The sequence below is a fragment of the Hesperophylax consimilis genome, chromosome 31 (assembly GCF_061612785.1).
Source record: "Hesperophylax consimilis isolate HC1 chromosome 31, BYU_Hcon_1.0, whole genome shotgun sequence".
NCBI lineage: Eukaryota > Metazoa > Arthropoda > Insecta > Trichoptera > Limnephilidae > Hesperophylax > Hesperophylax consimilis.
This window is the reverse complement of record NC_142866.1, coordinates 5,212,951-5,240,500: the sequence shown is the minus strand read 5'-3', so window position 1 is coordinate 5,240,500 and position 27,550 is coordinate 5,212,951. Positions and strand designations below refer to the sequence as shown.

Here is a 27,550-nt window from a genome sequence, read left to right as displayed (position 1 = left end):
TTTCTTTTGTTGTTCATGCTGCTCTAACAGGTAAGCCAAACATTCGTCAAACTTCAAGTAGGTAGTAATTGCGCCTAAACGGTAGGTACGCATGACGAAAAACTTGAGAGAACCTAAATTATAGGAAATGTTGTGCAAATTATTTTAGTAAAGAATAATGTCTCCCCAAAGTTGATAGTTTTTGAGTTATAATATATTTTTCGGCTATAACTCATCTTCCAACCATTATTTTTTATTGGCAAAACTCGGATTCATAATAAGTACCCCAAAAAACATATGTTTAGAGTTTGTTCCAACAAACTGCCTAATGACTGGACTATAAATCCAACATGGCGGTGATTGACATGAGTTTAGAAAAATTATTAGCACATACCAGGAGCATCCAGTACAGTCTTTCTTTTTGGAGAAAAACAATTACAGCCTCTATGAACTGTTGAGCGCCTGGTAGATTTTTTTAATTTTTTTTTATTTTTTATATTAACTCCCCACAGGAGGCCCTGAAGAAAATAATTTCCCTCAGGGCCTATGTCATCTTTGGGGATGCTGTGTGGAGAGGAAGGAGTGAACATGGGTCTTGAAGAGTCCCATGTTGTAGGAGGGAGGCCGGCAGAGGCCGGCAGTTCGTTCCACAGCCGAGCTGTTGAACTTAAGAACGAATCGTAGAAGCGACCCGTTCTCATGTGACAAATGTCAACCGTGTACAAATGTTGGGCGCGCGTTTGGCGTGTATCCCGACCACGCACCGGTGCCGAAGGGATCAATGACGCTAGTTCGTCAGAGCATCTTCCATTGTAATACCGATAGAACAAGGACAGCATACCTACCTGACGCCTGTGCTCTAAAGATTGCAGTCCGTCTGATTGAGATACCACTAGGTAACAGGATTATTCCAAAAACGTTCATAATTATGGGAAAATTTACTCTTTTCGTCTTAACTTTTGAATGCAGGTTCGTCTCGTTGAAGCGGAGTAAGAACATGAAATATCTTAATATCGTTTATCGATAAAATCACAGGTCACGATTCTCACGAATCATTTCTTTTTCACGCCACTCAGAGAAGAAAAGGTGTAGAATTTAACATCGTTGGTACTCAGTATTTCTACTGCAAGAAGGTACCTTCGTATAATACAAAGTTGTAAAATATTCCTACCAATGCTTTACATTGCTATATAGGTAACATAGACGGGTAATGCACGTGAATGCCCCAGCAGTCATGAAAACACAAATTTAAGCGGTGATTGCCAGCTGCGTCTAGCATTTAGTTATAGTTTATTGAGACTGACTTTGTTGATAGTAAATAATATCTATATTATGTTGTTGAATCGTGGATCAATCCAGCCATTTGGAATCGGAACTCAGTTCCATCACGAATCATAATTTTATTTTACTACATTACAATACACTTAAAGTGCATAAATTCCCTGATCAACTACTATAATATAATATATGTCTACTCCTCTTTGCCCGGAAATCTCATAAAGGCCTTTGTTGGATGATATCTTCATTTTAATTAAATAAAAAATCTTAAAATAAGTTTACAAATATTATTTGCAGCATCTCTTATCAATGTGATCTAAATAATAAGTTGTGTTAAGTACGGGTCTCAAAAAAACATATAGTAAATTTTCCACTTTCTCCCTACACCCCCCTCCGCACCCCGCAGGATCGAACCCACCACCACATGAGAAAAACGCAATGTAGAAACTTTGGTAGGAATGGTCATATTTTACAGTACTGTTCAAATTCCTATGGACTTTTTATTAAGCAGTTATCACGGAATCTGCAACGAGAGAGAATCTGCGCCGCAATTGCGACTGTGACTTTTGATATTATTCAGCGTATTACGTAGGGGGGAGGTTAACCTTTGCCATGCAACAAGACGAACTCACATCGATAGTGAAAGTAATTTAAACATAAATATTTATATTTTCTACATGTTTTGGTGTATTTCATTTTACTGTAATGTATTCCACTTAGTTATTTCATTTTAAAATCATGGGAGCCTTTTTAGATGACCCCGTATATTGACGTACGTGCATATGACTACGTACGATTGAATTTCCGTCATGTTGACAATTGGGATTGACTATATCCGTGGCGCTTGAGGGTTCCAAAGTGGTTATTCAATTAGTATTAAATAATATTATTAACGTATGGCGTGTAGGTACCGCCATCCCGGGAACCATTTATTGGATAACCAACACCTCTGTCACAGGTCACCCCAAGTTGTTCGCGATGTTTTATGATTTAGCAGGGGTGCCCGGGTTAAGGCGATGCACTACGTCGGGTAATATTTTAAATTGAACCGCTATCAATAACAACCCTTACGTAGATGGCGATAAGGTTTAAATTCCCGCTTAACACCATCCGCCTGTTTTGATTTATGCAAGAAAAAAATATGGCCAAAAAGTGCTTTTTAGTTTATTTTGTGGATGTTCAGGCATAAATATTTAATTTGTTTTCGATCATTTTATGAATAACTTAATTTGCCACATTATTCAATAAAATCATAACCGAAAATGGGTTCGTAAGTAGGAGATTTTGAACTTTAAAGAAGTTTTCATAGGCCTTATACATTATTTTTTTCTGAGCTTATCAAAAGACTTATCTAAAAAATGCTCGATTATTTCAAAGGCCAAGATGTATTCTACTCGCAGTATTTAATTAAAGCATCTGAAACATTTCTAGGCGACCAAATTTTCAAACCAAAAACACACGATTTTGCATTACTACGTATGACATCGCCTTAATCGGGTGAGGTGTGTTTAGAATGCGTCAGTCCACCAGCTGCGTGGCGTGCCAGATCGGGAGAGGCTGATTTGACCTCTCCAATTGTTCTCTGGAACCATTGCCTTGCGCCGCAGTGCAATTCATTTATTCGTCATTCCTACCCAAAAATTAAACCAGCCCAGAACTTCCTCTCCTTACTTTCTTTAAAAAAGACCCTCCACACAGCATCGCAAAAGATGGCATGGGCCCTGAGGGAAATGATTCTCCTCGGGGCTTCCTGGATATTTATATTAATAAATTTATAAATATTACATATTAATAAATATTAAGTAGGTAATTTTGAAGAATTTACTAGTAACAATGATTTTTTATCAAAGTTTATTATGTCCAAAATTTTCCTTGAAGGATCCCACTTTGAATATCGGGTGTTGTGTTTTGAAAGAGTATTTTTGCGTTGATCAGCATGGCGACCGCAACTCGTTGTGAACGCGAAAGCAGCCGACTTCAAGTTGGCGGTCCGCGGTCTTGCCAAAATCACATTTTTATGTGAATAACGCATAAAATGTGATAAAGTGTTAAGTTAAAAATTCGACAATATTGATGATGTTAAATCTAAAACAGTAGGTATATTTTTTTTTAACAAATTTGATTTTTTGTATGACAATTTTCAGGATATTTCAGTTTGAAAATCTTCATACAAAAAACAGAATTTTCCAAAAAAAACAGAATACGTTTTCAGCTACAACAACATCAATAATGCAATTTTTTATAATACAGGTATCGGCACTAACCCGACAAACAGCAGCACCTTTAATAGATTATGCACAAATATCGATGTGTTTAACACGAGCCTCGCAGGATTCATAGCATTCCTAAGAGAGTAGCGTTCGATCGTTGCGGGAAACTTAGTAGTGTTAGTGTGTGTATTGTTTTTGTATGGGTTGAATCTGTAGTCTTTTTATTTTTTTGGAGATTTTCCTTTTCTACTAGTTAGTATTTATATTGTATTGTATTATTTATATTCATGTGTTTTTCTACCAATGAATCTTCTGTGGAAACTTTACTGGTTTATGCAACTTGGTAAAAATGATTTGTATTAAAATATATTTGTATAACTGTTTGTTTCCCAAATAAAATAAAATAAAATAAAATAAAATAAACTTTAACCAGCTATTCCTTAGCACATTTGGAGTAAAAAATGTTATGGGCACTTTGCTGTCCGGTAGCATTTTTTTTTAATAAAAAATTTACTATTCATATTTTCACCTCATGCCACCACTGTTTTATCCTTTGTCAAAGTTTGAAAACCCACCTGGCAATATTTTATTCGAGTTTCGTTGAATAATATACGTGCGTACCTACATTAGCGCGCTTTTACGATCACAACGAAATGGCATGGCAACATTCGTCTCATTTTTAGCTTTTATTATTTAGTGTGTATGAAAGAGCGAACACGCTTTTTGACACACTTGCAAATAACAGCTGTTGAACACGAGAAACAATGCCAATGACAGTGACGGAGTGTGGATTTTTTTATCATTTTTTGTTTTTAATTGAAAAAAATGTTACCGGACAGCAAAGTGCCCATAACATTTTTTACTCCAAATGTGCTAAGGAAAAGCTGGTTAAAGTTTGTCGGGTACGTGCCGATACACCCTGTATATAAATTCATCCGGTTTGTGTTTGTGCTCATAAAACTCGATAAGCAGTCGACTGGAAACCTTAAAGTTGGTTCTTATTAGTGCCAGTAGTATTTAGATGGTGGTTTGAATGGTAGAATAAGTCTTAGAGGAATACGCAATATTTATGCACCGGAGATGAATTAAAGTCGATGTAATGTAGTTTTTTAACAGTAACATTGTGATATACAGTAGTGAGCGGTGAGAGAAGTCGCATACGCCCGAGAAAGACATTAGCAATAGCGAAACACTGTGGGAGGAACTAGTAGATAATAAATGTACAGTGTATTAAAAGAAAAAAATCTGTTACTTAATGGCGGATCTAAATGGATACAAGAAAAGTAAAAACGTGTAGAGTAAAATTTTAAAAGCACAATTTTAAAATAATAACGAGATACATTTGTCCAGTTGAAAACTAATTATATGAAAATGTGAACTATTATAAAATATACAAATTTTTCTGTAATTCCATGTGGCATATTTGAAATAACTTTGTTTCTAAATGCTACATTAAATGTCTTGTATTGATAGAAATTTTTGTTCTATTTCATATAATTAATGTTTTATTAAATATTTTCGCTCACCCCTATTAATTATAGTCGTTTTTTTATCAGCGCGCTCGCTCTAACATTCAAATATACATATTATCTTCCTTTAAAACCATTTTTGTCTTCATTTTGAACGCTTACTTGGGAGCCTTAAGTACACTAAACATAAAATTTTTGTGAGATGCTCAGTTACGTGTTCACTATTAAGTCATTTCATCTTCACACTATAAATTTCAATTCAATCGCACTGTGGGCGAAAACATGCAAAATATGTTAAGTAATTTATTATTGAAATGCGCATAAAAGCACCCAATATAATTTTATGTAATTTCTTGTATTCAGTTTACTCCGAGTAATGTACTATTAAAACATTATTGCGATGTTCTCATTACTTTGACACAAATCGCACTAGGTGAACCCTCCTGCATGAATATTTTATAAAAATATGTATATCGTTTTAAGTGTAAAATCGGACAGTAGTGAGCCAATTGATCAAGTAATGTATTATAAATAAAGATGCTGTAATCGAGAATTTATTGTATCACCTGCGGTGAGCTGAAGAATCTTGCATTAATTTTTGCACACTCTTAAACTTCAGACTAAATAATTAGTACCTGTGCAACTTACGTATGTTTTCTGATATATATTTTAGCTGTTTCGAAGGAACAATTTGTTTTTCCCATGATGATAAAATTACTAATTAGTTGTTCTGTTATCAACATAACGCGATGCGTAGTGTTATTATTCCGATTTGATAGCTCGTAACGCTGTTGCGAACTCTTGCGGAATGAAAATGTACTATCCAACACGATTACTATTGACTGGACTACCAGACATTGCTCGAGAGTGTGGGCCCATAGGCACTGCCTTGATAGCGTATTCTTAAATACCGCCCTGGCTCAGACTTAAAAGTAGGATAATTAAAAATGTACACAAAATTAAAATGCATTCACAGTTTGTTATATTTTCCAATCACAACATGACATCGATGACTTTACAATATTCTGTTCAAACACATTTACACATATTCTATGAATCACAAACCGAGCTTCGAGTGAAGAATTTGTTGAAATTATAAAAGCATTTGTTACTTGACATATTTTGCAGAATTTCCAATCGTGACTATAAGTCTGTAATGTCATTACGTGAAGTACATTTTTTTGTGTGTTCCAGTTTGAGAACGGTATTGACTAGGGCCAATCTTGTTTAATTCATTTCCATCTGCACCACCCACCGGTCAGATGAGATGTCCGACTCGTTCTCTGCAATAAATAATTTTATTTTAAAGTCTGCTACAATATTGTCGGACCGCGGTCCCTCCGTCCACCCGCCATCACCTTCCCTTCATTCCGCGGCCGTGGTGTCCTCTTGCACCGGCAACAGTCGAACAACGGACTACCGGCCCCAGTCGCCAGTTTCGCCACTCGCTACTCGCAACAGTCGCAACTAGACCTCACTCCTCACCTCACTCCTCAGCTCAGTCGCTTAGTCGCTCAGTCTCAAACTCACAAACTCAGTACTTCTCAGTCGCGCTCAGTCGCAGTCTGCGCGCCGAGCGCTAGACATGTGTCTTTTACATTTTTCTACAAACATTCGATATTAAGAACAAAAAACAGTGTTTTTTTCCGCGATTCGAACTGATTACCTCTCCGGCAGGTAACGAAGTGTCAGTGTTTTCTTGATCTATTCAGTTTTACTATAACATATTATTTCCGCTCAACATTATATTGATTTATATTAATATTGAGTGGAAAAATTCATGACTTTTATTACATTATTTATTATATCTTGAGAAACGATACCTTCATTGTGCCTGTAACGCAAAAATTTGCATTGTTTGTCAACAGTTATTTAACACTCAATTTTTTAAATAATGAATATTGTTATTGTATTTGTTTACACACCCCTTTAAAACTTTTTTTTACTTAATTTCGGGCGATCGTGATTTATATAATATATATAACTGAAACAAAATAACTTAATTTACCGAGTCCATGGCATAATTTGCGCCTTCCCAATTAATTTTTCCACTCAACTAAAAACTATTTTATTCCTACGGCAAAGTTTTCTGCAACATAGTAAACGCTTGGGGTCATAGGTTACGAAGATGGGTAATCACAAAGCTTCGCTTTGTTTTCAACTGGTCGGACCAACCAGGTTTTCTATAAAGCTTACGTCTGAAAAATCCCTCATAACACTTTTGTCTTTCTCATAAACTATACAATTACCTAACAGAAAGAGAAGTTACAATGGAACAATCATGTTTATTTGTTTTTCTTCTTCATTATGTCACGAAAAGAATCCTCAATTATGCCAAAATATTGTGAGTAGGTTATGAAGTGAATTTTGTACTTGTATCCGAGAAAATACAAAATTAATTTTAAGTTAAAACTATCTATGCATAAAAATATGTGACGCAAGACAGTTGTGTGCCAGACAATCCTCCCTGCCTACCCCTCCAGATAAATGGTGTGATGGTTGGTTAGTTAGCGTTATTTTGTACACATAAGCCTTTTGCAGGTATTAAATGCAATAGAAGCAATACACTAATAATGTATTCGATTTTTAAAATAATTAAATGGAAGATTTTAATAATCTTTTGTAAAAAGATGGGTCGGAGAAAAATATAATTTATGGGAAATAATCAATAAGTGAAACGAAACCTAATTTTTAATGAGAATCCCGCTGAAGAGTCCCAAGTATCCGCAGCCAGTGGGACTGCTTCATATTGGCAGTATTTACCACTTTAGTTGCATACACTGCGAGTGTCTTATTACAAAAACGAATATAATAATTTGATTTTGTTTTTCGTATGTTCAGTGAAGAATTTCACGAATGCAACGAGTAATAATATTTAGTTTTTTGGGTTAGGTTTAGCCGATCGTGTAACAATCGTAATTTCGCCTTGAGAACGGGAGGTAATAACAGCCTGCAATTTCCGGGCCTGCATTCCTCCGGTGCCTCTCCGACCAGGGGTATGTTAATTTGGATATCACGGATGCACCACATAATGCGGTACGCTCTTGCAAATATCTCATAGGCAATAATAATTATTATTTACCAACTTTGCCTTTTTCACGTGTTTATAAAACATGAAAAATAGTGAAAATATACACCTTCCTTCAATCATTAAATACAGGGAAGGTCCAAATGGATTCTCTAGCCATTCAATTTGTTTGTTGAAAATTATTTACATATTTATACATATAATTTAATGTAAATTTTAAAATAAGAAATGTATATTCACCCAACAAATAGAATAATATTATTGTAATTTTTTTCTTGCGAAATTGTACTGCTCTTATTGGATATACCCGCCAAATCCGCTACTGAATTACCCATCCGTTTACTAAATAATAGGCCATCTTTGCTAATCTGGGATACGATGTAGCCTTTGTCACTTTTTTTATGGAATCCCTTTGGGTAAGACTACAGACGTTCAAATTAATAGACGAGCATCAGGGAAAGGGGAACAATCCAACATACGCTGAGCGCGGGAAGCTACTTGACTTTCCCACTTTCGATGATTTGTCAATAAATGAATCTGACAGTACACAGGCAACTCGCATTGTAATATCACCATTCGGTCCTCGAATAAAAATCACAAATTAAAATATGCAAATTTTTTTTTTTTATCTTCAACCGATAAAATCTTAAAAACAGTGTTTGCTAATGATGCTCTTTTTTACAATATATTTAACTTAAATACAGAACAAACACGCCAAAAGATATTTCAATACTATAAAACTCGCTTTGGTACTAAATAAATAATTATTTGCTTTGAACTGGAAATTATAGACCAAAACTAGGTATGAAAATTTCATGGCGCCAGAGTTTACCGCTTGAGAGTACCTAATTAGTCATACAAACTGGTAGCTTTTTACATGGAGAAAAATGAGTTTATTGTTTCTTTATACTGTATCTTTTTTACGTTAGAATTTTTAACCTCACTAGGACAAGCCTGTGCGCCATCTCTTCAAATGATGCGAAATCCGGTTAAAAACGTGATTGCAGGCCGTTTCCTGATAAAATTTTAGTAAATTCCCATTATAACGGAACACGTGTTCATGCACCTTCATTTGCATTGATATACAATAACCAAATGCGGAAATATTAAGGTTGTTAAATACATTACTAAAACGTTTATTAGGATACCTATTAGTTCATTTGTTAAGGGCCTGCAATCCCGTTTTTAACTGGATTTCGCATCATTTGAAGAGATTATTAATAAATTAGCAATATTCAATATTAGTATTTTTTCTCCTGGTAAAGTTCTCCTTGAAAAATATCAATTATTATTGCGTTTTAATGTTTTAACAAATCGAGTTGAGCCTAGTTTAACCCCAGCGAAAAATTAATTACGTATTTTGCTTTATGTATTCATAAAGCTGTATTATTGTATATTTCTAAGCACGAGCATCAAAATAATATTAATAAAATAATAATTGGGCTATAAAACTACCAATCGTCTGGCTGCAGTATGCAGAACGAATATTGCCCTATTGGTAGCCAACCTTCAATAGCAGAGTATATTCTAGAAAAGCGAAAATAGATTTACAGCTGAAACTGAAATCGAATTTCGGCTTCTGTTCTAATTTCACCGAAACCGAACCTTATTTAAATATGTTTAAAAAACACAGGTTCCGTAAAAGTTGGAGCTTTTTAAGTTAAATAAAATGTACAGTGAAATTAGATATCAATAATGAGTAAATTGATACCTATACTTTCAACGTTTTTAGTTTCGTTATTGCGAAACAGTTCTTTAAAGTACAAAATACAGAAGATCTTATAACTTCTAACAATGGTAAACAAATCAGTCTAGTCTTAGATAATATTTTAGACAATCGAATTACAATAACTAATTATTCTTAAAATTATAATTCAGCCGAGGTTTGAAGTAATTTTTGGCCGAAACCGCGTCCGAATCTTTGGTTGGTCACTATTAGATTGTGGAGCAAGCGTACAAAACAATATTTATCTTTGGCCATCAATCTAAAGAAAATGTAGGCAAAGATTCACCGTGCTAACTGCAATTCTGCCTGCTTGAATTTTTGTTAATATTCAAACATATTTATTATTTTGCCACGCTTCAGCAAAGCGTAAAATTGATTTGACAAAAAAATTCTGCATACCAACATTGGAGATAATTTGTTCGTAACATCGAATCGGATAAATAATATGAATTGAATTCCAAACCGTAGACGTATAAATTGTTGTCATATCTAAAAAAAAGAACCATAATACCACCAAGAAGGTAAAGATAAAGGTTTTATTGGTTATGTCAGAAACTAGTCTTCGTTCCCGAGCACGACTGTAGATCGCCAACGAACAAACTACAGTTCACGTCGATTAAACTAAGCATATTTAGTCCACGTGATTGACGTGAATTGTCGTTTGTTCGTTGGCGATCTGCAGTTGTGCTTGGGAACGATTGCAAATTTTCGATAAAACCTTCATTGTGCTTGTGCTCGGTGGCCATGCCTTCTGAGAACTAGTTACTTCGATAGAAAACTTTTGTTATCACAAAATAAAACGTTTTAGTAAAATAACGTTCGGCTAGACTTCGCTTTGCCGATATTCTGATGTTTTTTGCATCATCGAACCTTCAACCTCTCCACTCGAAGATATTTGCGCAGACCACTACGCTACGGGGGAATGATCGAACAGTGTCTCTCATACTTACTATACTGAGAGCAACTTCAACTCTGCTTTGTAGACCCGTGAAAAGCTTTTTGTGGGTACATAACGAGATAATGACGACTGTCCCGATATTGAGCATGATACGGTGTGACGGTATTTAAATATTTGACGTGTTTGTTCGCAGAAAAACGGCACCGCTTACAAGCGAAGATGTAATTATTAGGTATTGTTGTTGAAGATTTTATTCTGCATGCAAAAGTATAATTTTCTTTATGTTTTGTATCGAATGGCCCAGAAAAACTGTACATCTTAGAACTCGCGTTAAGTCGCGAAAGTTACCCATTGAAAAATTATTTAGAGAGATTTGGGGTTGATTTTGAGGACGTTGAAAGATTTTAAATTAATTAACTCCTTTAAATTTCTATTCATTTGTTTAGTGAGAAGTAATCTAGAGTATAATTACACAATCTGGGCTCCATTTTATAAGATTCACCAACTAAAAATTGAGAGAGTGTAGCATTCATTAATTTTAAAATCGGAATTCCAACCGAAGATTTTAATTATATTTTTTTAATGAACTTGCTAAACTTAACCGACTTATCATAAAGGCGCACAGTGACTGATATGGTATGTCTATTCAGAATATCGAATGGTAGACTGGACTCCATAGATTTAACAAGCGTTATTTCGATGCGAGTACCTACACGGGACACTCGACTGAATGCCCTGTATAATGTTCCAAAATCTGCTAACAATTATTTCGTAAACTCGCCTATTCAAAGACTACACATACTTGGTAATAAGTATAGTTCAATCGATGTTTACCGCTGCCAATCAGTGTCAAAATTTAAACTCAGTTTTATGGAATGTTTAAGAGTCCATTAGATATAAATGTTTTTCTATTAGACCTTTTGTCGATTCTTATCCTAATCTTGCGTATTAATAGAGAGTGTTAATTAAAGTTACATAGTTTATAGACTAATGTGAACAACAATTTCATACTTTTTTATTCAATTGATTTGCAGGATAATAGCAGATCATCTATTTTTATTTCACTTACTTAAATTCTATGTTATTTACGTTTCGTATACTCTTATGTTTCATGTTACCTATATTTTGTTAACCTATGCATTGTTAAATCTTATATTTTATGTAATCTGTATATTCTTATATATTATGTATTTTTTTTATTGTAATTATTTAAAAATAACAATTGCATTGTATGTTTAAGCCCTATGGGCGTATAAATGAAATAAAAAAATAGTATTTATTTACTCTAGTTGGTGAGGTGCTTTAAAATAATTTATAAAGGGCCGCACCGGTGAAGAAGGTATGGGTTACTCTAGTTTCTCGGAGCACCCATCATCGAAATACTAAAAATACTTAATAAAGTACTATCTTATAAAATAGCAAATTTACTTTACGTTTTATACAATATTCCAATTGCATATTCTTTTGAGTTCCTCATTTAACTCTTAAAACGCCAATGACGTGCAGGCACGCAACGCAGCTTACCGCAGGTGCACGCCCGGCAATCTTGGGCAAATTATACTCCGAGGACAATTAATATAATGCAGAGGCATTTAATTAACAATGAAAAATAGAGGAATCTATTTAACGAAACGTGACCGTTTTTAAGAATTTTGAATCGTTGTCGTTTGATTTTCAATTGATATCTCAGGTCTAACACAATATTACATAGAAATTTGTTTGACGTTCAACAGCTTAAATTTAATTTTCGCCAGGCCACCCAATACATGTACCCTTCCGTGGGAATCGGAATGCTTAGGAAACAATGGCTCATCACAATGTTCAGAGAAACATAGTTCATTTAGACCAGAGGTTCCCAAACTTTTTTGCCCCGTAGACCACTTGCCAATTTGTTTTTGTCCGTAGACACCCCCTGCCTGCCGAATATAGAATTTTACTAAAACTATTAACGTCGCATGTGATAATCATTTATTTTTTTTAGTAAAAATATTCCCTTCCCTTGTCTGCCCAACAACCGGGTGGCGGTATAGTTGCTCTGTCTTTACATTGTGCAGACAGGGCCACCCATGTGAGGTATTACACCAAATGAAAATAAAGCAGAATAAGCAACGGGAATTTCTTTCTGTAGCTAGCCCTATAGAACTGGCCGTTAAGTTCTTTGTCAGTGCTTATTCCGGTCAGTTCTTCTTGTTACATGATATCCGATTCTTCAATGTTGCAATTCCATAGTCAAAATGTCCTCAAACTTAGTTTTGAAGTCTGTGTGAAGTGCATTTAAATGTTGAACGTCATTATTACCCTGGACGTTTTTCAAAAACAAGTTGGGGAACTAGAAAAATTCGCGGCTTCCAATGTGCAATGTTATGCTTGAATATATTTGTAGACTCAATTTTTATTTAAATACCTCAATTAACAACTTTACGAAATATAAAAATACAAATCTCAAATAAGTAATTTCTCCGTTTATTATATTTGTGTTAGGTCTATTGTGTCATTTACGGAACTCCTAAATGTCGACTTGAGGTAAATGGGGGTCCGCTCGTATGTACCCCCAATTTTTTTTCTCGGTGACATAGACCCCCAGCATGCCGATATCGACCCCTGGGGGTCCATATAGACCACTTTGGGAACCTCTGATTTAGACGTTCCCTCACTACAATAATGGCAGTAAAGCGAATTGGGTTTTTCAACTGACAAGCGCGCAATTTTGAAGAGAGTATAATGCGCAAGCTACGGTTTTCATTTTCAATTATTTTAATGTTCATCTCAAAATATCTAAAAAAAGTCATTGTTTTCGTGTGTAATTGTCTTCGAGGTAGAATTTCCAACTGTTCCCAGCGTATTGGAATCAACCGAAGTAGCGTTCCAGTTTTTATAAATATTTATGTTACATAATATACCTTTACTGAATCGGGTTCTAAAAAATATAACTGTAAAAATAATCGTCGTGGGCATGTTTTACTATCAATTCGAATATATCCACCGATCTTATTCGGTTCAGAGTTCAGAATGAACCGTGCGTTCCGGTTGTACATATTGTAAAAATGATCTTGAAATATTTTGGCTTCTTATTTTTCTGTCTCACTATTTACTAAAAAATAACTCAGGTTTCTAAGGTTTATTGTGTGTGTGTGTTTCTTTTTAAATAGTTCTATCCACTACCTCCGGAAAGCGTAAATACTAATCATTATTTCAATTTAAAGTAAGTAAAAAAAGGAAAATTGAGATACCCTAATACATAAGTATAAGCCCAAACAGTTTTTCTCGTTCTTTCAATGCTGTTGAACATAGCACTGCAAACATTCTAATTCAATCCTTATTTATTAATTAATCGTTCCTATGGCCGTGCGACATTAAAGATATTGAAATGGGTTTTAAATCACAAAGATTGTTACGCTTACATACTTATTTAATAAACTAATGTTATACAAGCAACCCCAAACCGATTATCTCAAAAACGCTTGTAATTTTACGGCATATTTATATTTCCAGAGCTAACTTCCCACATTATAAAAATAACAAAAAAGGATGCATCGGGGCCTCGTCTTTTTATGCATTCATTTATTAAAGTTACCTTTGCCATCGAGATGGACAGGTGGTACACAGACATGCACCCGTGGAACTTCGGCAATCTTCGGAAGCCTTCGGGACGGGTTCGGGTTCGAGGGGGACGAGGGGGTTGCACGAAGTTTAGCCTTGGTAAAGTCGCCTCATCGAAGACACGTTCTGTACCCAGTGCAAAGTAGATACCTTTTCCTTTGGGATAGATACTCAATTTTACCTCAGCGAAGGTATTAGGCAATCGGCAGATGATAATAACCCGTTAACCATCAATTTACTGACTACGCACCTCAAGATAAGGGTCATTGCTTGCACCGTTGAGTCACGCTCTAAGTTCATCCTTGCACGAATTACACAATACCATGGCGGTTCTTTGTGTAGGGGTAGTCAACTTACTAACTACAAAGAGTTACACATTTAACTAATCAAAGGCCACGAGTGTTGCACCTCTCTGTCACTGCAGTTTATGAAAACGGCAGTGACAGAGAGTTGCAACGCTCGTGCAAAGAAAACAAGCCGAAGTATTTCACAAACCACCATGAGGTGGTTCCGGAATGTGTCATTGTTTTCTTTCGGAATATGTTGTAATACTCTCTAATATTTTGTACAGTACAGTAGAGAAAAGTCATCGTTGATGGAGACCATTGTATCATTTTTGATCAGAAAATCGCTATTGCCATCAAGTTTAAAGGGTTAAAACATAACAGTTTTAAATGGTATTCCCCTCGGGTACAACGGTTTTTCTCAAAACCGCCCTTTTTGCGCCAAGTATTCCAGATTTCACCTCATTCTGAGTAATTCCAATTAAATACTGAGACGTGGTTCCTTGTAACTACTTGTCAAACGGTCCGGCGGGACCCAGGCCCGGCCACCGGGCGACTGGAGTATAATCTGCAACTTGTTGTACAGTGGTTAAATATTGTTCGCACGGTGCCCTTGCACTTTTGTGTTACTTTACACCAGGTTTTGCTTCCCTGCGGTGAAAAAACCGGATTCACACGATCGCATCGAACTGTCAGTATTGTTTCAGAGTTCTCATTCCAACTGCACTTAAGTAATAATAACCGAGATGAACACGAAACAATCCATAATATTAAGTATATCTAGGTACCTGCATATGACTGCACAGATTAGTAGAATAATTTTGAAAATTGACAATTACTGGCGTTTCGGCTTCCTCCATTCGTTGTCGTCTGAAACTTTATATACTATTTGAGCGCTTCACGACTTTCTTGCTAAATACTGAGGCAATCGAGAGAAATTATTGACAATCTAAATGTTCACAATATGAACTGTTCAATAATATCTCTTAATTATATTGATTTCACAGCATAACTCCTAATTTATGCAGGTCTTTTTCCATTATGGTTTATGATTAGAAGACGAGTGGCTATTTAAGTTAAATTATCGTGAATGAATAATCATTATTACTGTGGCTTTCCAAGCACTTCAGTTCGACTGTTGACCACTAGCAATTCTGGTACCACTTATATAACGACCACATTAAAATCTACAGAACTGTACACGACCGTTAGCCTAACAAGTCGTTACACGCTAATTATATTTTCAAAAAGATGTTTGATTTAACGAATTTTAATATCTTGACAATAATTAATGCATAACCTTGGGCGACTGAAATACTTATATTTTATTAGGTAATGCAGTGACTAATGACAGACAAATAGGAAAATGTTTTACTTTATCGACAATGCTCTCTGATCTCGTAACCGCAATAATTTGCCAACCAGTAGGTATTAATTATCGGCATCACGTTTAACTGGTATTCGGAACTTTGGTAGTTATGGAAAATAAACTATAATGTATACTCAAAACTTTTCGTATTTAGAAACTTGTACAAGCCGTGTTTGTGGTACCTATCCTTGCAGTGCCATCTGATCATCTACCCTGATGATGGACATACTAAAGACGTTCGAAAAGTTAGCCTTAATAGGAGGAGGTTTTGCAAGGCTTTACACCTCAAACGATCTAACATAATATGCACAATATGACGCGTAAACTTTAATCGTAATATCCGAAAAGAGGACTATAACATTGGGTGGTATATAAGTTACTCTTTGAGAATCTTTGCTTAAATTTGTGCATTTAAGTAGTTACATTATGAAAAATCTATCAAATTTGACATTTACGTAAATGGGGATGAAGAGGAGTGTCGATGATATTAATTGATGAAGGATTAATTTTAAAACAGTTTGGTACAAGAGGGATTTCAAAAGTTCCAATCTGAGAAGATGTTTGTTTTCAAATAATTTCATCAATAATGCAAAACAAACGCAATTTTACAATTAAGTTCAGCACCACGCTGTTTGTGGCGGACTTTATCAAAAATCGTCTCATGAATTAAAATGGCATAAAAATAAACAGCGATCTTTGACATTTTGTGATGACAGTTTGGTTTTGCAAAGAAATATTCAAAAATCATAGACAAAAGGCCTAAAATTGGTAATATCTATTCTTATATTCTATATATTTACGGAATAAGTGCTAAACTTTTCATAAAGAGCAACAGATATAGGTACCGACCGATTCTTTTTACTTTGTAAAATGGACTCAGATTATACATATTTATATTACATGCAAATTCGCAAAGAGTAGAAAAGAATGATACATTGTATCGGTTTACCAAAACAAACAACAAACGCAAGTATGTATGTATACTGTATATAGCCACAAAATGTATGTTTTTATTTGAATCTCGCATAAATGAAACATAATTGAAAATATTTATAAAAAAATGTTTTGCATTGTGTCTTTGTACAGTAAATTGCAATTGATTTGCGATTTGTACTGATTGGCAGCTCGTAGACATAATTGCCAGACAAAATTAAAGTATTAATGGTTTCGTACACACGTCACACATTCAAAGGTCATTATTAATTGAATAAATCTACCGACATTTCGAGACATTAATATATTATTCCGTACAACAAACCAAAACCTTTAAAATGCTTAATATTTCACAAAAATGATGCTGTAAATAGAGCCACAAAAAGTGAATCAAACGGGAGTCGTGTCTTCTGAAATAGGTATTTCTGAAATTACTTAGGAATGGGTTGTTTCGGAGAATTTGAACAATTCATCAAATTTCAACGTTCATTTCCGGGTTCTGTGAAAGTCCTATTCAAGTTCTGTTATTATATCATTATAGGCTAGTTGCTTGACAAAACTGAAATTAAAACAGAACTTGAAAACATCTTTCACAGAACTGGAAAATGAATGTTGAAATTTGATGAATTGCTCAAGTTCTCCGAAACAACCCATCCTTAATGTGTTTTTTCTTTAATCGTATTAAAATTCTTCAGGCCAGTTGTTTCACAAAAATGAATAGAACTTGAATGTTCATTTTTAAATTTGATGGATTGTTCAAGTTCTGTGAAATAACTGGTAGTTAGATTTTTTTATTTCTTTATCGATGTTTTTTACTACAGAATAGTGTGCAAATAATCATAAACTTCTTTTTTGCTCAAACCGTCTGATTTATCAAAGGGTTTCGCTTCACTGTCATTATTTCTTCCATTAGTAATTTCTAAATGGGAACTAGGTAGTTGAGTATTACAATAAATATCAATTAGTTTGTTATTATTCTTAATGCTGAATAGCATGCGATGGTAGATATATAAATTTATGCTGGGCTAGTAATAATATTGTATGTTCATCCTAATTATACAGATTTCCACCTAAAAGCTTCCACAAAAGTGCAATATAAAAAAAATCATATACGAACATTGAGTGTTGTGCGGGATTAGATGATAGACAAACCAAGTGACAAAATGGTGATCCCGAAGCTGGAAGTTGAGGAACTGACTTGCAGGGTTCAGTTCCTCAATGACATGGACCCTTTTTCCTGCTGGAGTGACGCCCCGTCCCCGGGGAAGTTCCTGCAGCACACCTTCAACATGACCCTGCCCCTCTCCTACCAGCTACCCGCGGTGCACAGGGTACTGCGGGCTCCACACAGGGTAATTGTCATGACTTCAATTCATTTTATATTATAGTGTTTTTATTTCTAGTGTACAAAGATTTTTTTATTGGATAATAAATCTAAAGGTGATGATTTTATTTTGACCACGCAAACCCCCAATTTCAGCGTAAAACAACATCAACTATGGCGGATGTGTTTGGAATTCGTGTTTTCCAGCGTGATGTTGAAACAGCCCAAAGCAGTTATTTATTTACCATAACAGCTTCCGAAATATTAAGCGTCTCTAGCGAGGTTCTAGGCGACTCGGCGCCCCGGCAAACACATAAATAAGAAATTAATCTCAAAGTGATTGCCTCGTTCTTGTCCAATAAATCATAATGATTTACCTGGCTGTGTGTTGACCATTAACGGATGGAACCGGCGAGCGGAATGTCAGCTATTATGATTGATTTAAAATTATTTGTCCGTAGTCGTGACATTTCTTCGTTCGTCACGGGTTAGCCGAAGCATCTTCAACGTCAACAACCACTGTTTGGAAACACACAATGCACGGCAGATTCGTGGTTTAGGAATAACGTTCAAGAAAATCGCCAGAGTTCTTTGGCCGCTTGATAGAAAAGATAAAACCGGTCCGTGCAGGCCGAGATGAAGAGATGGCAGCGAGACACTTCGGCAAAACGGAGGACGGCGAGTCTCCGCCGCAACCCGGGAACGGGATCTCGTTTCATTTTCTATAAGACTTTTGTTTGGTTTCTTTAATCTCCTCGACCTGATTAGATGGGCTAAAGCTGGGGGACCACGCGTCATGGTATCGACGGGTTTGTCTAGCTTTTTGTAGACCCGCTCGAACTTGACAACGAACAGATACCTCCCATATTTTCAATAGATTCATGGTGAAACTTTTAAAATTACACGGCCTAGAATTAACTGCACTTGTTACTTGCATGTCTGGGTATTCCAAAGTGAAAATATACATATCACTTGCTAATAGTGCTCGAAGAATCTTGGTTAATCTGTGCCAGCGAGCCCCCTGCAAGAGTAGAAATATCGCTAGTAAAAATGTTCCACTTCCTCGTATAAAAGTTGGTCAGTCCCGTCTAGTCTCTAGTTCATGACATACGCTGGAGCCGTGCCAATAATATGAGCAACTTACTGGAGCGAAGACAAGCAGTTCCCAGATTGTGAGAGAGCAGGATTCTTGTCAGCTTTAGCCGCATTGTGCCTCAAATAAACTTCTGCAGCAAGAGATAACGGCTACGAGGGGTCTATTTTCAAACAGGATGCAAACTGCAGACCTACATTTTTGACAGCAGCATAATAATATTTTTATACTCTCATTCTACAATCGCCTCAAGACGGAGGTGCTATAATATCATCACGGTTCAGAAGAGTCTCACAATTTTGAGATATCTACAGCCATTTGAAAGATAGGATATGAAGGTAAAATCAAACATGTGTTAAAAAGTTTATAAAATATATCTTTTAAAATTTTGACTACCTAATACTTTAAAAGCAAGAACAATATGAGAAGTTACCTCCTATATTCGATTATCGATATCTCAAAACTTAGTTTTGGGATTGGTGACATTTGCCTGATATTGGTGAAGCGCTTCAAATTGTTAACATAACACTATTATAACAATTTGCCAATCCAACAGTCGACCGGACCAAGTTTTTAGTTCTTAGGAATCTGGTCCTCCTCTGGGCTGTCGAGCCGTGTGTTAATAGATATTTTTGAGCTTGGAACCAGTTTGCAGTGTTCATCAGCGGAGGTCGACGGACACTGCAACGTGTTTTGAAATATCCCACAATGCAGAACGATAAAAACAAACTTATAGTCTAACAGTCCAGAAGAAGGCGTCATCAGAGTTAATGTCATGTTTAATGATATGATTACTTCTGCGTCTTTATTTTAGTGTACTAAGACAAAGGATAAAATGTATCTCTGTTTATCAAGTCAGGAGGCAGTAATAGTTTCATTATTCACTGGGGTAGTGTTTTACTAGGAGGAAAGGATAATATGCAGATTAGGAAAAACGCTTAATCGTCTACCTGCAGGAATAACTTGCCAAAAGTGTAGGAGAGCAATTGTGAATGCATTGCAAGAGAAAACTGTTATTTCTGCTGACAAAATAGCAGTCATCTTTTTACGCTTAAATATTCGTTTTATTCTTCTAAGTACTAAATATGTCTTTTGCAGTTGCTTTGCCATCACCTTGGATCATTTGAACCTGGCCGGCAATTTACTGCCTTCAGACGTTCCTTTCGAAGGAGTTCCTCAGTTTTTGCTGTCATTAACACCACTTTACAAATCGAATTTACTTCAAATAAAGTTTGTCTACTGAAATAACTAACTAAGATAGGTATGATGATGACGTATTGTTGGAAGATTGGTCGTAACGATAGAATAAACTAAGAAAACTGGAAGTGCTTTCTGCTAATCTTGACACAGGAATTCCCTACCATTTTATGAATGAATAAATGAGTAAAATTAATACAAATTTGAATGGAAACAAATGTTCCATTTACCCCGATGGCCCAGCGCTCTGTCTCACTTACACTCGCCTGAAATCGTATACATCCATCCCATTTGAATTTCGTAAACAGTTTTGTATTGGAAATTTAATCACGAAACACGCCCACAGGGCAATTCTTGTGTTATTCTTTATTCCATGGTCGTATGTCTCACTTTGAAAGACGACGTATGTAACTCATAATGTGGTTACAACGGAACTCTAAGCAGAAGAGCAATGAGATCGATCCACTTATTTGAAAGTGCATATATGTACAAATAAATAGAGAAAAGACTTGACTTAGTCTTCTTCTTCAGGAGTCTTCAGGCGTCCAGCTTTGGACATGGGCCTCCCTCAAATTTCTTCAGATATTGCTGTTTCTCGGCGGCTCTCATCTAATTGAAACAGGCAGTTATCTTCAAATCGTCATCTGCTTGTATTTCTCGTCCAATGATATCGCGATTCTAACGGTCACTTGTAAGTCGTTCCTACCCAACAAATTTCCACTTGACGTTTGAGATTGTGATGTAAATTTATAATAATATTTTACAATAATTAAAATAATATTTTATTTGAGGATATCTATCAAATGAGTGTTGTAAGCAGGTAGGAAACCCACAAAGATGATTAGCCGGCTTGAGAGTTTTTATAACCGATTAAACAAGTATCGAGCAGCTACTAGGTATTAGCTTCCGTCACCGTCCATAGACATCAGCATAATACTAGAGAAATTATTGTTCGAGTCAGCCAACTAATGAACTCTTTACACGCGGCCTGTGTTTAATAGATTTATTTAGTGGCTTCTACTTTACTAAACAGTAACTTACAACTTATCACTAAAACGCAGTATACACGTGAGGGAAATGCTTTCAACTTTACTAAACAGTTTAATTTCATTAAGTCATTCTACTAAACACTGGCCTCATGGAAACAGGCTGTAACAGCTCTCCGTTGGCTCGGCTACTGCCTTTGAAAAACTATTACGTCAAGCTCGTTATTATAGCTGCATTGGATGGCCACTTGGGCACATTGCACTGCAGAGATAAACCGATAGAAGTGTGTTTTAAGCGTGTCCGTTTGCCTGAAGTATGCTATATTTATCCATCTTTGAAATTGGTCAAACCTTTTTAAAATGTCAAAATGCTTTCGTGACCAAATGATCCATATCATTTATGGAAAGTTCTTACTTATGTATATAAATTGACGATACTAGTTTTCTTCCAAATTTAAAATAGATAGATTATGGATATGTAACACTTCTAGGAAGCTTTTGTTCAGTGGCAAATCAAAACCCGGTAGACATCACCGGCTACTCGTGGTACACCCTGGACCTATTCTTTCAATAATTAGCAACGGGGATTACGGAGTAAAGGTGTGTGGTGACATGAGTTTTTACATATTTTTGATGTGATGCCAAACAAAATTCGTAAACGACCGGAGCCAGTGCGCTGATGAAGAAATTTTGGGAAGTAGGTACCTACCTAACTTTACAGATCTGATCATTTAACAAAGCTAAAGTCATTTTCGAGAACGTTTGATTTCGAATGTCACTCTCAAACATGAACAGCATTTTAATAAGAACGAGGTGCAAAGTCTGGATTGAATTTATGATATTAAAAACCTTTTAAATTATATTTGTTTTGTTATACCTATCCGGATTTTAAGCCTGTGATCTCTGGCGTGAAGCCAGATAGAGGTCTTTGCTTAATTATAGGAATCCAAACCGTTGGATACTCAAAAATCTATAGTCAGAAATTTAAATAGGTACTAATTTACTTACTAACAGAATAAGCATTTTTTGCTGTAATACGCCCGAAGGCGTGCGGTGTAATGACGTCTTCTACGACCCTAAACCCTGGAAAGATAGGTAGGTACACAAAATCCTGCATCCTGCACCCTTTAATAACACGACACAGTAGAATCCAAAATAATGATTTATCTACAAAGTCTGTCAAGAAAAAAGCGTCTGTTTTAACGTGTGGCCATGCAGGAAAGGTCTCGTTTAATAAAGATTTCGTCGTACCAGCGGAGGAAGTGCGGGCTACGACCCACGAGCGTACCTGCCGATGGATGGTCCGCTGACTTTGAATTCTCACGCGGACTCGCCTGGTACATTATTAACGGATTTGCTTTCACGAAGACACTGTGCATCGGGAACACGTTTAATGCCAGCGTGAGTCGGTGCGCGACGAAACCTTACAAGGTTCGCTATCGCAAATTCCTGCTGAATTAGATCGAAATAGATCCGGGTAAATCTATACAAAACGCTGTTTTCTGCGGCCTTTGGAATTACGTATTACTTAACGTCGACAGTACGGAGGTACCCTCGGGTTGTAGTGAGCTAATTGGTAACGCCATCCTAAACGATACTAACTCTTTTATGAACTAGGCACAGTGGTCTCGAGTTGCGAATTTATTAAATTGATATTAGCTTTTACACATACTTAAATTAAATTAATGTGTTTGCACTTAACGACCGGTCAGTGGCTGAGTTGACATCGCGTTTTGGTATAAGGTTATTTCGTAACCCGGTAATATTTGTCTTTCTTTCAAAAATGCCTTCAGTATTGCCCAGAATATAAATAGCTTTAGATAAGAATATATGTTTAGCAACAGCTATGACTAGATACCTGTTTTACAGGGGCGGTAATGTTCCAAGAAAAGAAAAAGGAAGATAAATTCATGAAAAATTGCACGTTTATACAATATATTTGCCCTCGGTAAAACCTTTTTCCTTTTGTGATTTTCTTTCACCAAGCCAAAATTTGGCATTTAATGCCCAATACCAAACAAAAATGCTGGATGATCATTCCGTTCGAAATATATCACATTTTACGGAACGATCACACTTTCCTTCTTGCATCTTTCTGTATGAAATTCAACATGTTTAACTGTCTCTCTCACAAATGGTAAGATTTATGCATTCTCTCATTAACATTTCAACTTTTTCATCTGAAAGACACCAGGTCACCAGATGGCACTGAGGGTCAACGAAGAATACCCAACAAAGCAAGAGGTAATCGCCATCCATGAACAAATGTTATTGTTCGTGTACAAAATATTTACGGATCGCGTTAGACCCTCACTCGCTAAATATTAAATTAATATGCTTACAAAATATTCGTTGTCAAATCATCTGCTTAAACAATCGTCAACGTAGTAAAAATATAAATATTGACTTAATGAATGTAATAATTGTTGCCCCATATAAAACATTTAGCAATATTTGCCTGATCTCAGTGTCAGAGACTGTTAATTTAAGTGCATGTTGGTAATAATAAATGTTATTAAGTATAGCCATGGGCTTCATTCTCAACAGCGTGATTGCCGATGGCCCTGATCAGCCGGAGCCTTATGCCTCAGCACGCTATTTAGTTGCATTTATAGGGCGCGCGCTGCTAAACACAGTCGTAATAATAACCCTCCTAGAAAACTGCTGAAAATAAAGCCGGAAAACATAACACGTGCCACCAATAAATACCGCTCTACAGATATAATATAATGTACACGATATGTAAGTTTGTTAAAGATATTAGAACTTGTAATGTTTTAGGTAAACTAATATTTCTTTTGCTGTTCTAATTTTTCTGTCTAATTTTGTTGTACTTCTCAATGTTTTCCCAATATAAGTCATACCTTATTATCTTAGAAAATTTAAGAAAAACATTACATCACAACATGATTGCATTTTTGTCAGATAACTTGAAAGCGAAAAAGCAAGGTGTATGAAAGCCGCCCGGTTCTGACCTGACGTCATGATATTTTATCATTGTTTTTTGTCTGAAATTTCTAGCTAATAGTTGTTATTTTCCGTTCGAAATAACCCTTTTTGAATTATGGAACTATACAAACTGCAAAAAGTAAGACAGGACAGGACAGGTAAAAATAGTGGTAATTCTTTGATTTTTTTACTCTACAATAGTTGTTGTACATTGCTATTACATCGCAGTGCGATTTTTATTGGCGCCAGCGCGTCAATGAAAAAATTCAATAGACATATTGTATAGAGGTATATAATTATTATTTGAGGAGTAACAAAGTAACAGTATTACGCGCACCGAGAGCTACCCGCAAATTGCCATCAAGGCTGAACAATGAACAAATAAGTCGAGAAACGAGCAAACATGGTTATAGATTTGACATTCAGACCAACGTTAGATAATAATTAGCGAACACTGAACTTTTTGCACCCAGTAGAAATATATTTCGACACGAAATGGAAACACTGAAACGTTGCCATCCGGTGTAACATATAAAATCCTACGTTCTACGTCGATGATAACCGTAACAGTCGCTCCAAGGTCGATTGGCGTAAATTATAAATAATTATTGCAAAAATGCTGAAAATAGCGGAATAAACTGCCAAAGTTGTTTATCTGAAACCGTCTGATGTGGCAGGTTCTGAAAAACAAAATGTCGATTTTCACTTTTTAATGTGTTAATACAAGAAAACGGAATCCCACACCTTTCACATTCTTAATTTTAGAATGTATTTATTTAAGAATTTAAAAAAAACTCTTCTTTCATTTCCGATTGTAGAACCAAAACGCGAAATCGATTTAATTTACATTTCAAAATCAAAATCTTGATACTTTATTTTAGAGTTAACATCTTCGTCATTTCAACTAAGTGGCAATTTTGTATACATACATATTATGTGTAAATTAATATCTATTTTACTTCAGCTTCTAGAGCCAAAACCCCCATTCAATCCCAAAATCATTTCACCATGTTTCAGTAGGTTCGATTCGATTCATAACATATTATTTTTGAACATTCAATAACTTTGGGAGTCATTTATAACCAAAGTAGGTTTATAACAAACTTAACATCAAACGTAGATATTTAGATGTGTGCTCATCGCTCAATGGCCTCCCTTTTTGTATATTAAAATATTTTTTTAAATGCGCATCTTTGAATGACCACCTACAGAGCGTTTATTTTATTGTTTTTTTCGTTTCACAATACTTTTCAACACAGCAGACATACAGTCTCATATGTTGCATTTATTATATGTAATATCTTCCAAGTGACAGATAATTGCAGGAAATTTACATAAAGTTGTAAATACAGCTGGTTCTTTATATAGCAGCGGGCATTGCTAAAAAAATAACAGGTGGGCCATTGCGGTTCAGAACAGAACACTATATTTATAGTGTGGTTAGCATAAAAATTACTAAACCCCACAGTATAGGTTACAGCCAAGCATGATTGAATATAATATAAATATGTAACGTTAAGCTACTTCCCACCGGGGAGAGACGAAAGACTGCCACACAACTCGCTTAACATTCATTATTATCTTCTTCTTAACTTCTTGCTTCATAATATTTCATATTTACTCTTTTTTTTAAATTATTTTTTTTATTTATACAAAACATAAACATTGATAAGTATAACATATATTATCATTTCGTTTTCATAATTATGTAACTATATTTTTATTTAAAAAACAATGTTTGTGTGTATGTGACAAAGATGTTATTTATTTATTTTTTAATGAGATTTTCATTACTTTGTTTTATTTTTAATTTTTAACAACATTTTTTTTGTATCCATTCTTGACAAAACCCTACCGAAGTATGAATATTTTCAAAAGTTCAAAAATAGCTTGTAAATCATTATCTTTGTGGTGGATATATTTGTGTTGGAATAGACCACCCGGTTTCGGCACAACCAAACCTTACCGTGCCACAGCAGGTATAAACTTCGCCATTTTAATAGTCAAAACGTCGCGTCGGTATAATAGTTCAAAATTATCTACACTGCCACGGTTGTGCTAAAATTGGTAGGCATGTTAGCATAAAAAGTGATACATTATATCATATTTTTAAATCGTTTGTTTATTGGAGTGCCAATCTAGTATATTTATATGATATACATACACAGTCAATGCGACATTTGCAACATTTACAAATGACTTAATTTGATCATAAAAATGGCACTTATCTCTTTTCTGTACAAATGTCATCTTATTGCCGATATGGTAAAGGAAACCACGACTTATTGTAGGCCAAGTGCGAGCGCCAAATAACACGCATTTACCTTCTGGCAAAGGCAATTTCGAAACAGTAATCTAATAAATTCAACAAAAATGACACAAATAAATTACATACAAGGTCTGTGAAAGGACGTCAGTTACTATTGGTGCACAATGTCGACTCTTCCGACAGGGCTGTCCATGCTAAACGTCACTGAGAAACAGTATTTTGTCTTATTTTTAGCGAGAAGGGACGAGTGTATTCTACATATACATATAGTACGCAAGATGATCGAATTTGCATATTTATAAAGTGAAAATATAGTTTGTAATTCAATGCAAGCAATTCATCTGCGTTCGACTCAATCTCAGAAGATTGTTATGATATAGGAAATTGCTGTGATAGAAAATATTAATAAGTTCAAAAATGAATTAAGAAAATATGTCTATCTCAATTATTAATGTTTCTTTTTTGTAACTTTATTGAAATATTTAAAGAAAGATTATGTTTGCCAAACAATGTACATGTTTATATGTTTATAAAACTATTAGCACCCACGAAGATGTGAGCTAACTTAAGATTAATAAATAAAATAAATAGATAAACCAAATATCATGTTTTGATCTGTGGAATCAACTCTGTTTGGGCTACCTATAGGTAAGTAGGTACTTATGATTCCACTCAAAAGTTTAAAATGTTTTTGTAGTATAATTAATATGTTCCAAAAAAATTATGCTTCTTATAATTATTTTTATATATATACATATATATATTTAAATTGATGAACTTCTGAATCGGTGAACTAGAGTGCGTCGCTAAATTATAGTTAAAATTTGGTAATGACTTTTAAAGTATTTATAAGACTTCTGATGTGAGAACGAATTTAACCGAGTAATTTCCACAATAATGTATGATTTCTTAAGTAGGTAGGTTAACTCGGGTACCGGAGAAATATATTTATTTTTAA

The 27,550-nt window shown here is 35.2% G+C and overlaps 1 protein-coding gene across 6 annotated transcripts in view; it reads left to right on the top strand.

Annotated features, from left to right (window-relative positions):
- Positions 1-27,550, top strand: part of Fhos (Formin homology 2 domain containing) — an 86,931-nt gene that overhangs the window by 13,584 nt on the left and 45,797 nt on the right. Inside the window, exons 1-2 of one of the 6 annotated variants that reach the window (XM_089649926.1) lie at positions 6,433-6,613; positions 17,837-18,126. The exons of 4 other annotated variants lie outside the window; for them this stretch is intronic. In XM_089649926.1, coding sequence (XP_089506052.1) covers positions 17,914-18,126 — 213 coding nt within the window. In that variant the 5' untranslated portion in view covers positions 6,433-6,613; positions 17,837-17,913. Of the gene's footprint in view, positions 1-6,432; positions 6,624-17,836; positions 18,127-27,550 lie in introns of those variants that run through there. One more of the 6 variants, XM_089649925.1, reaches the window with a different exon arrangement.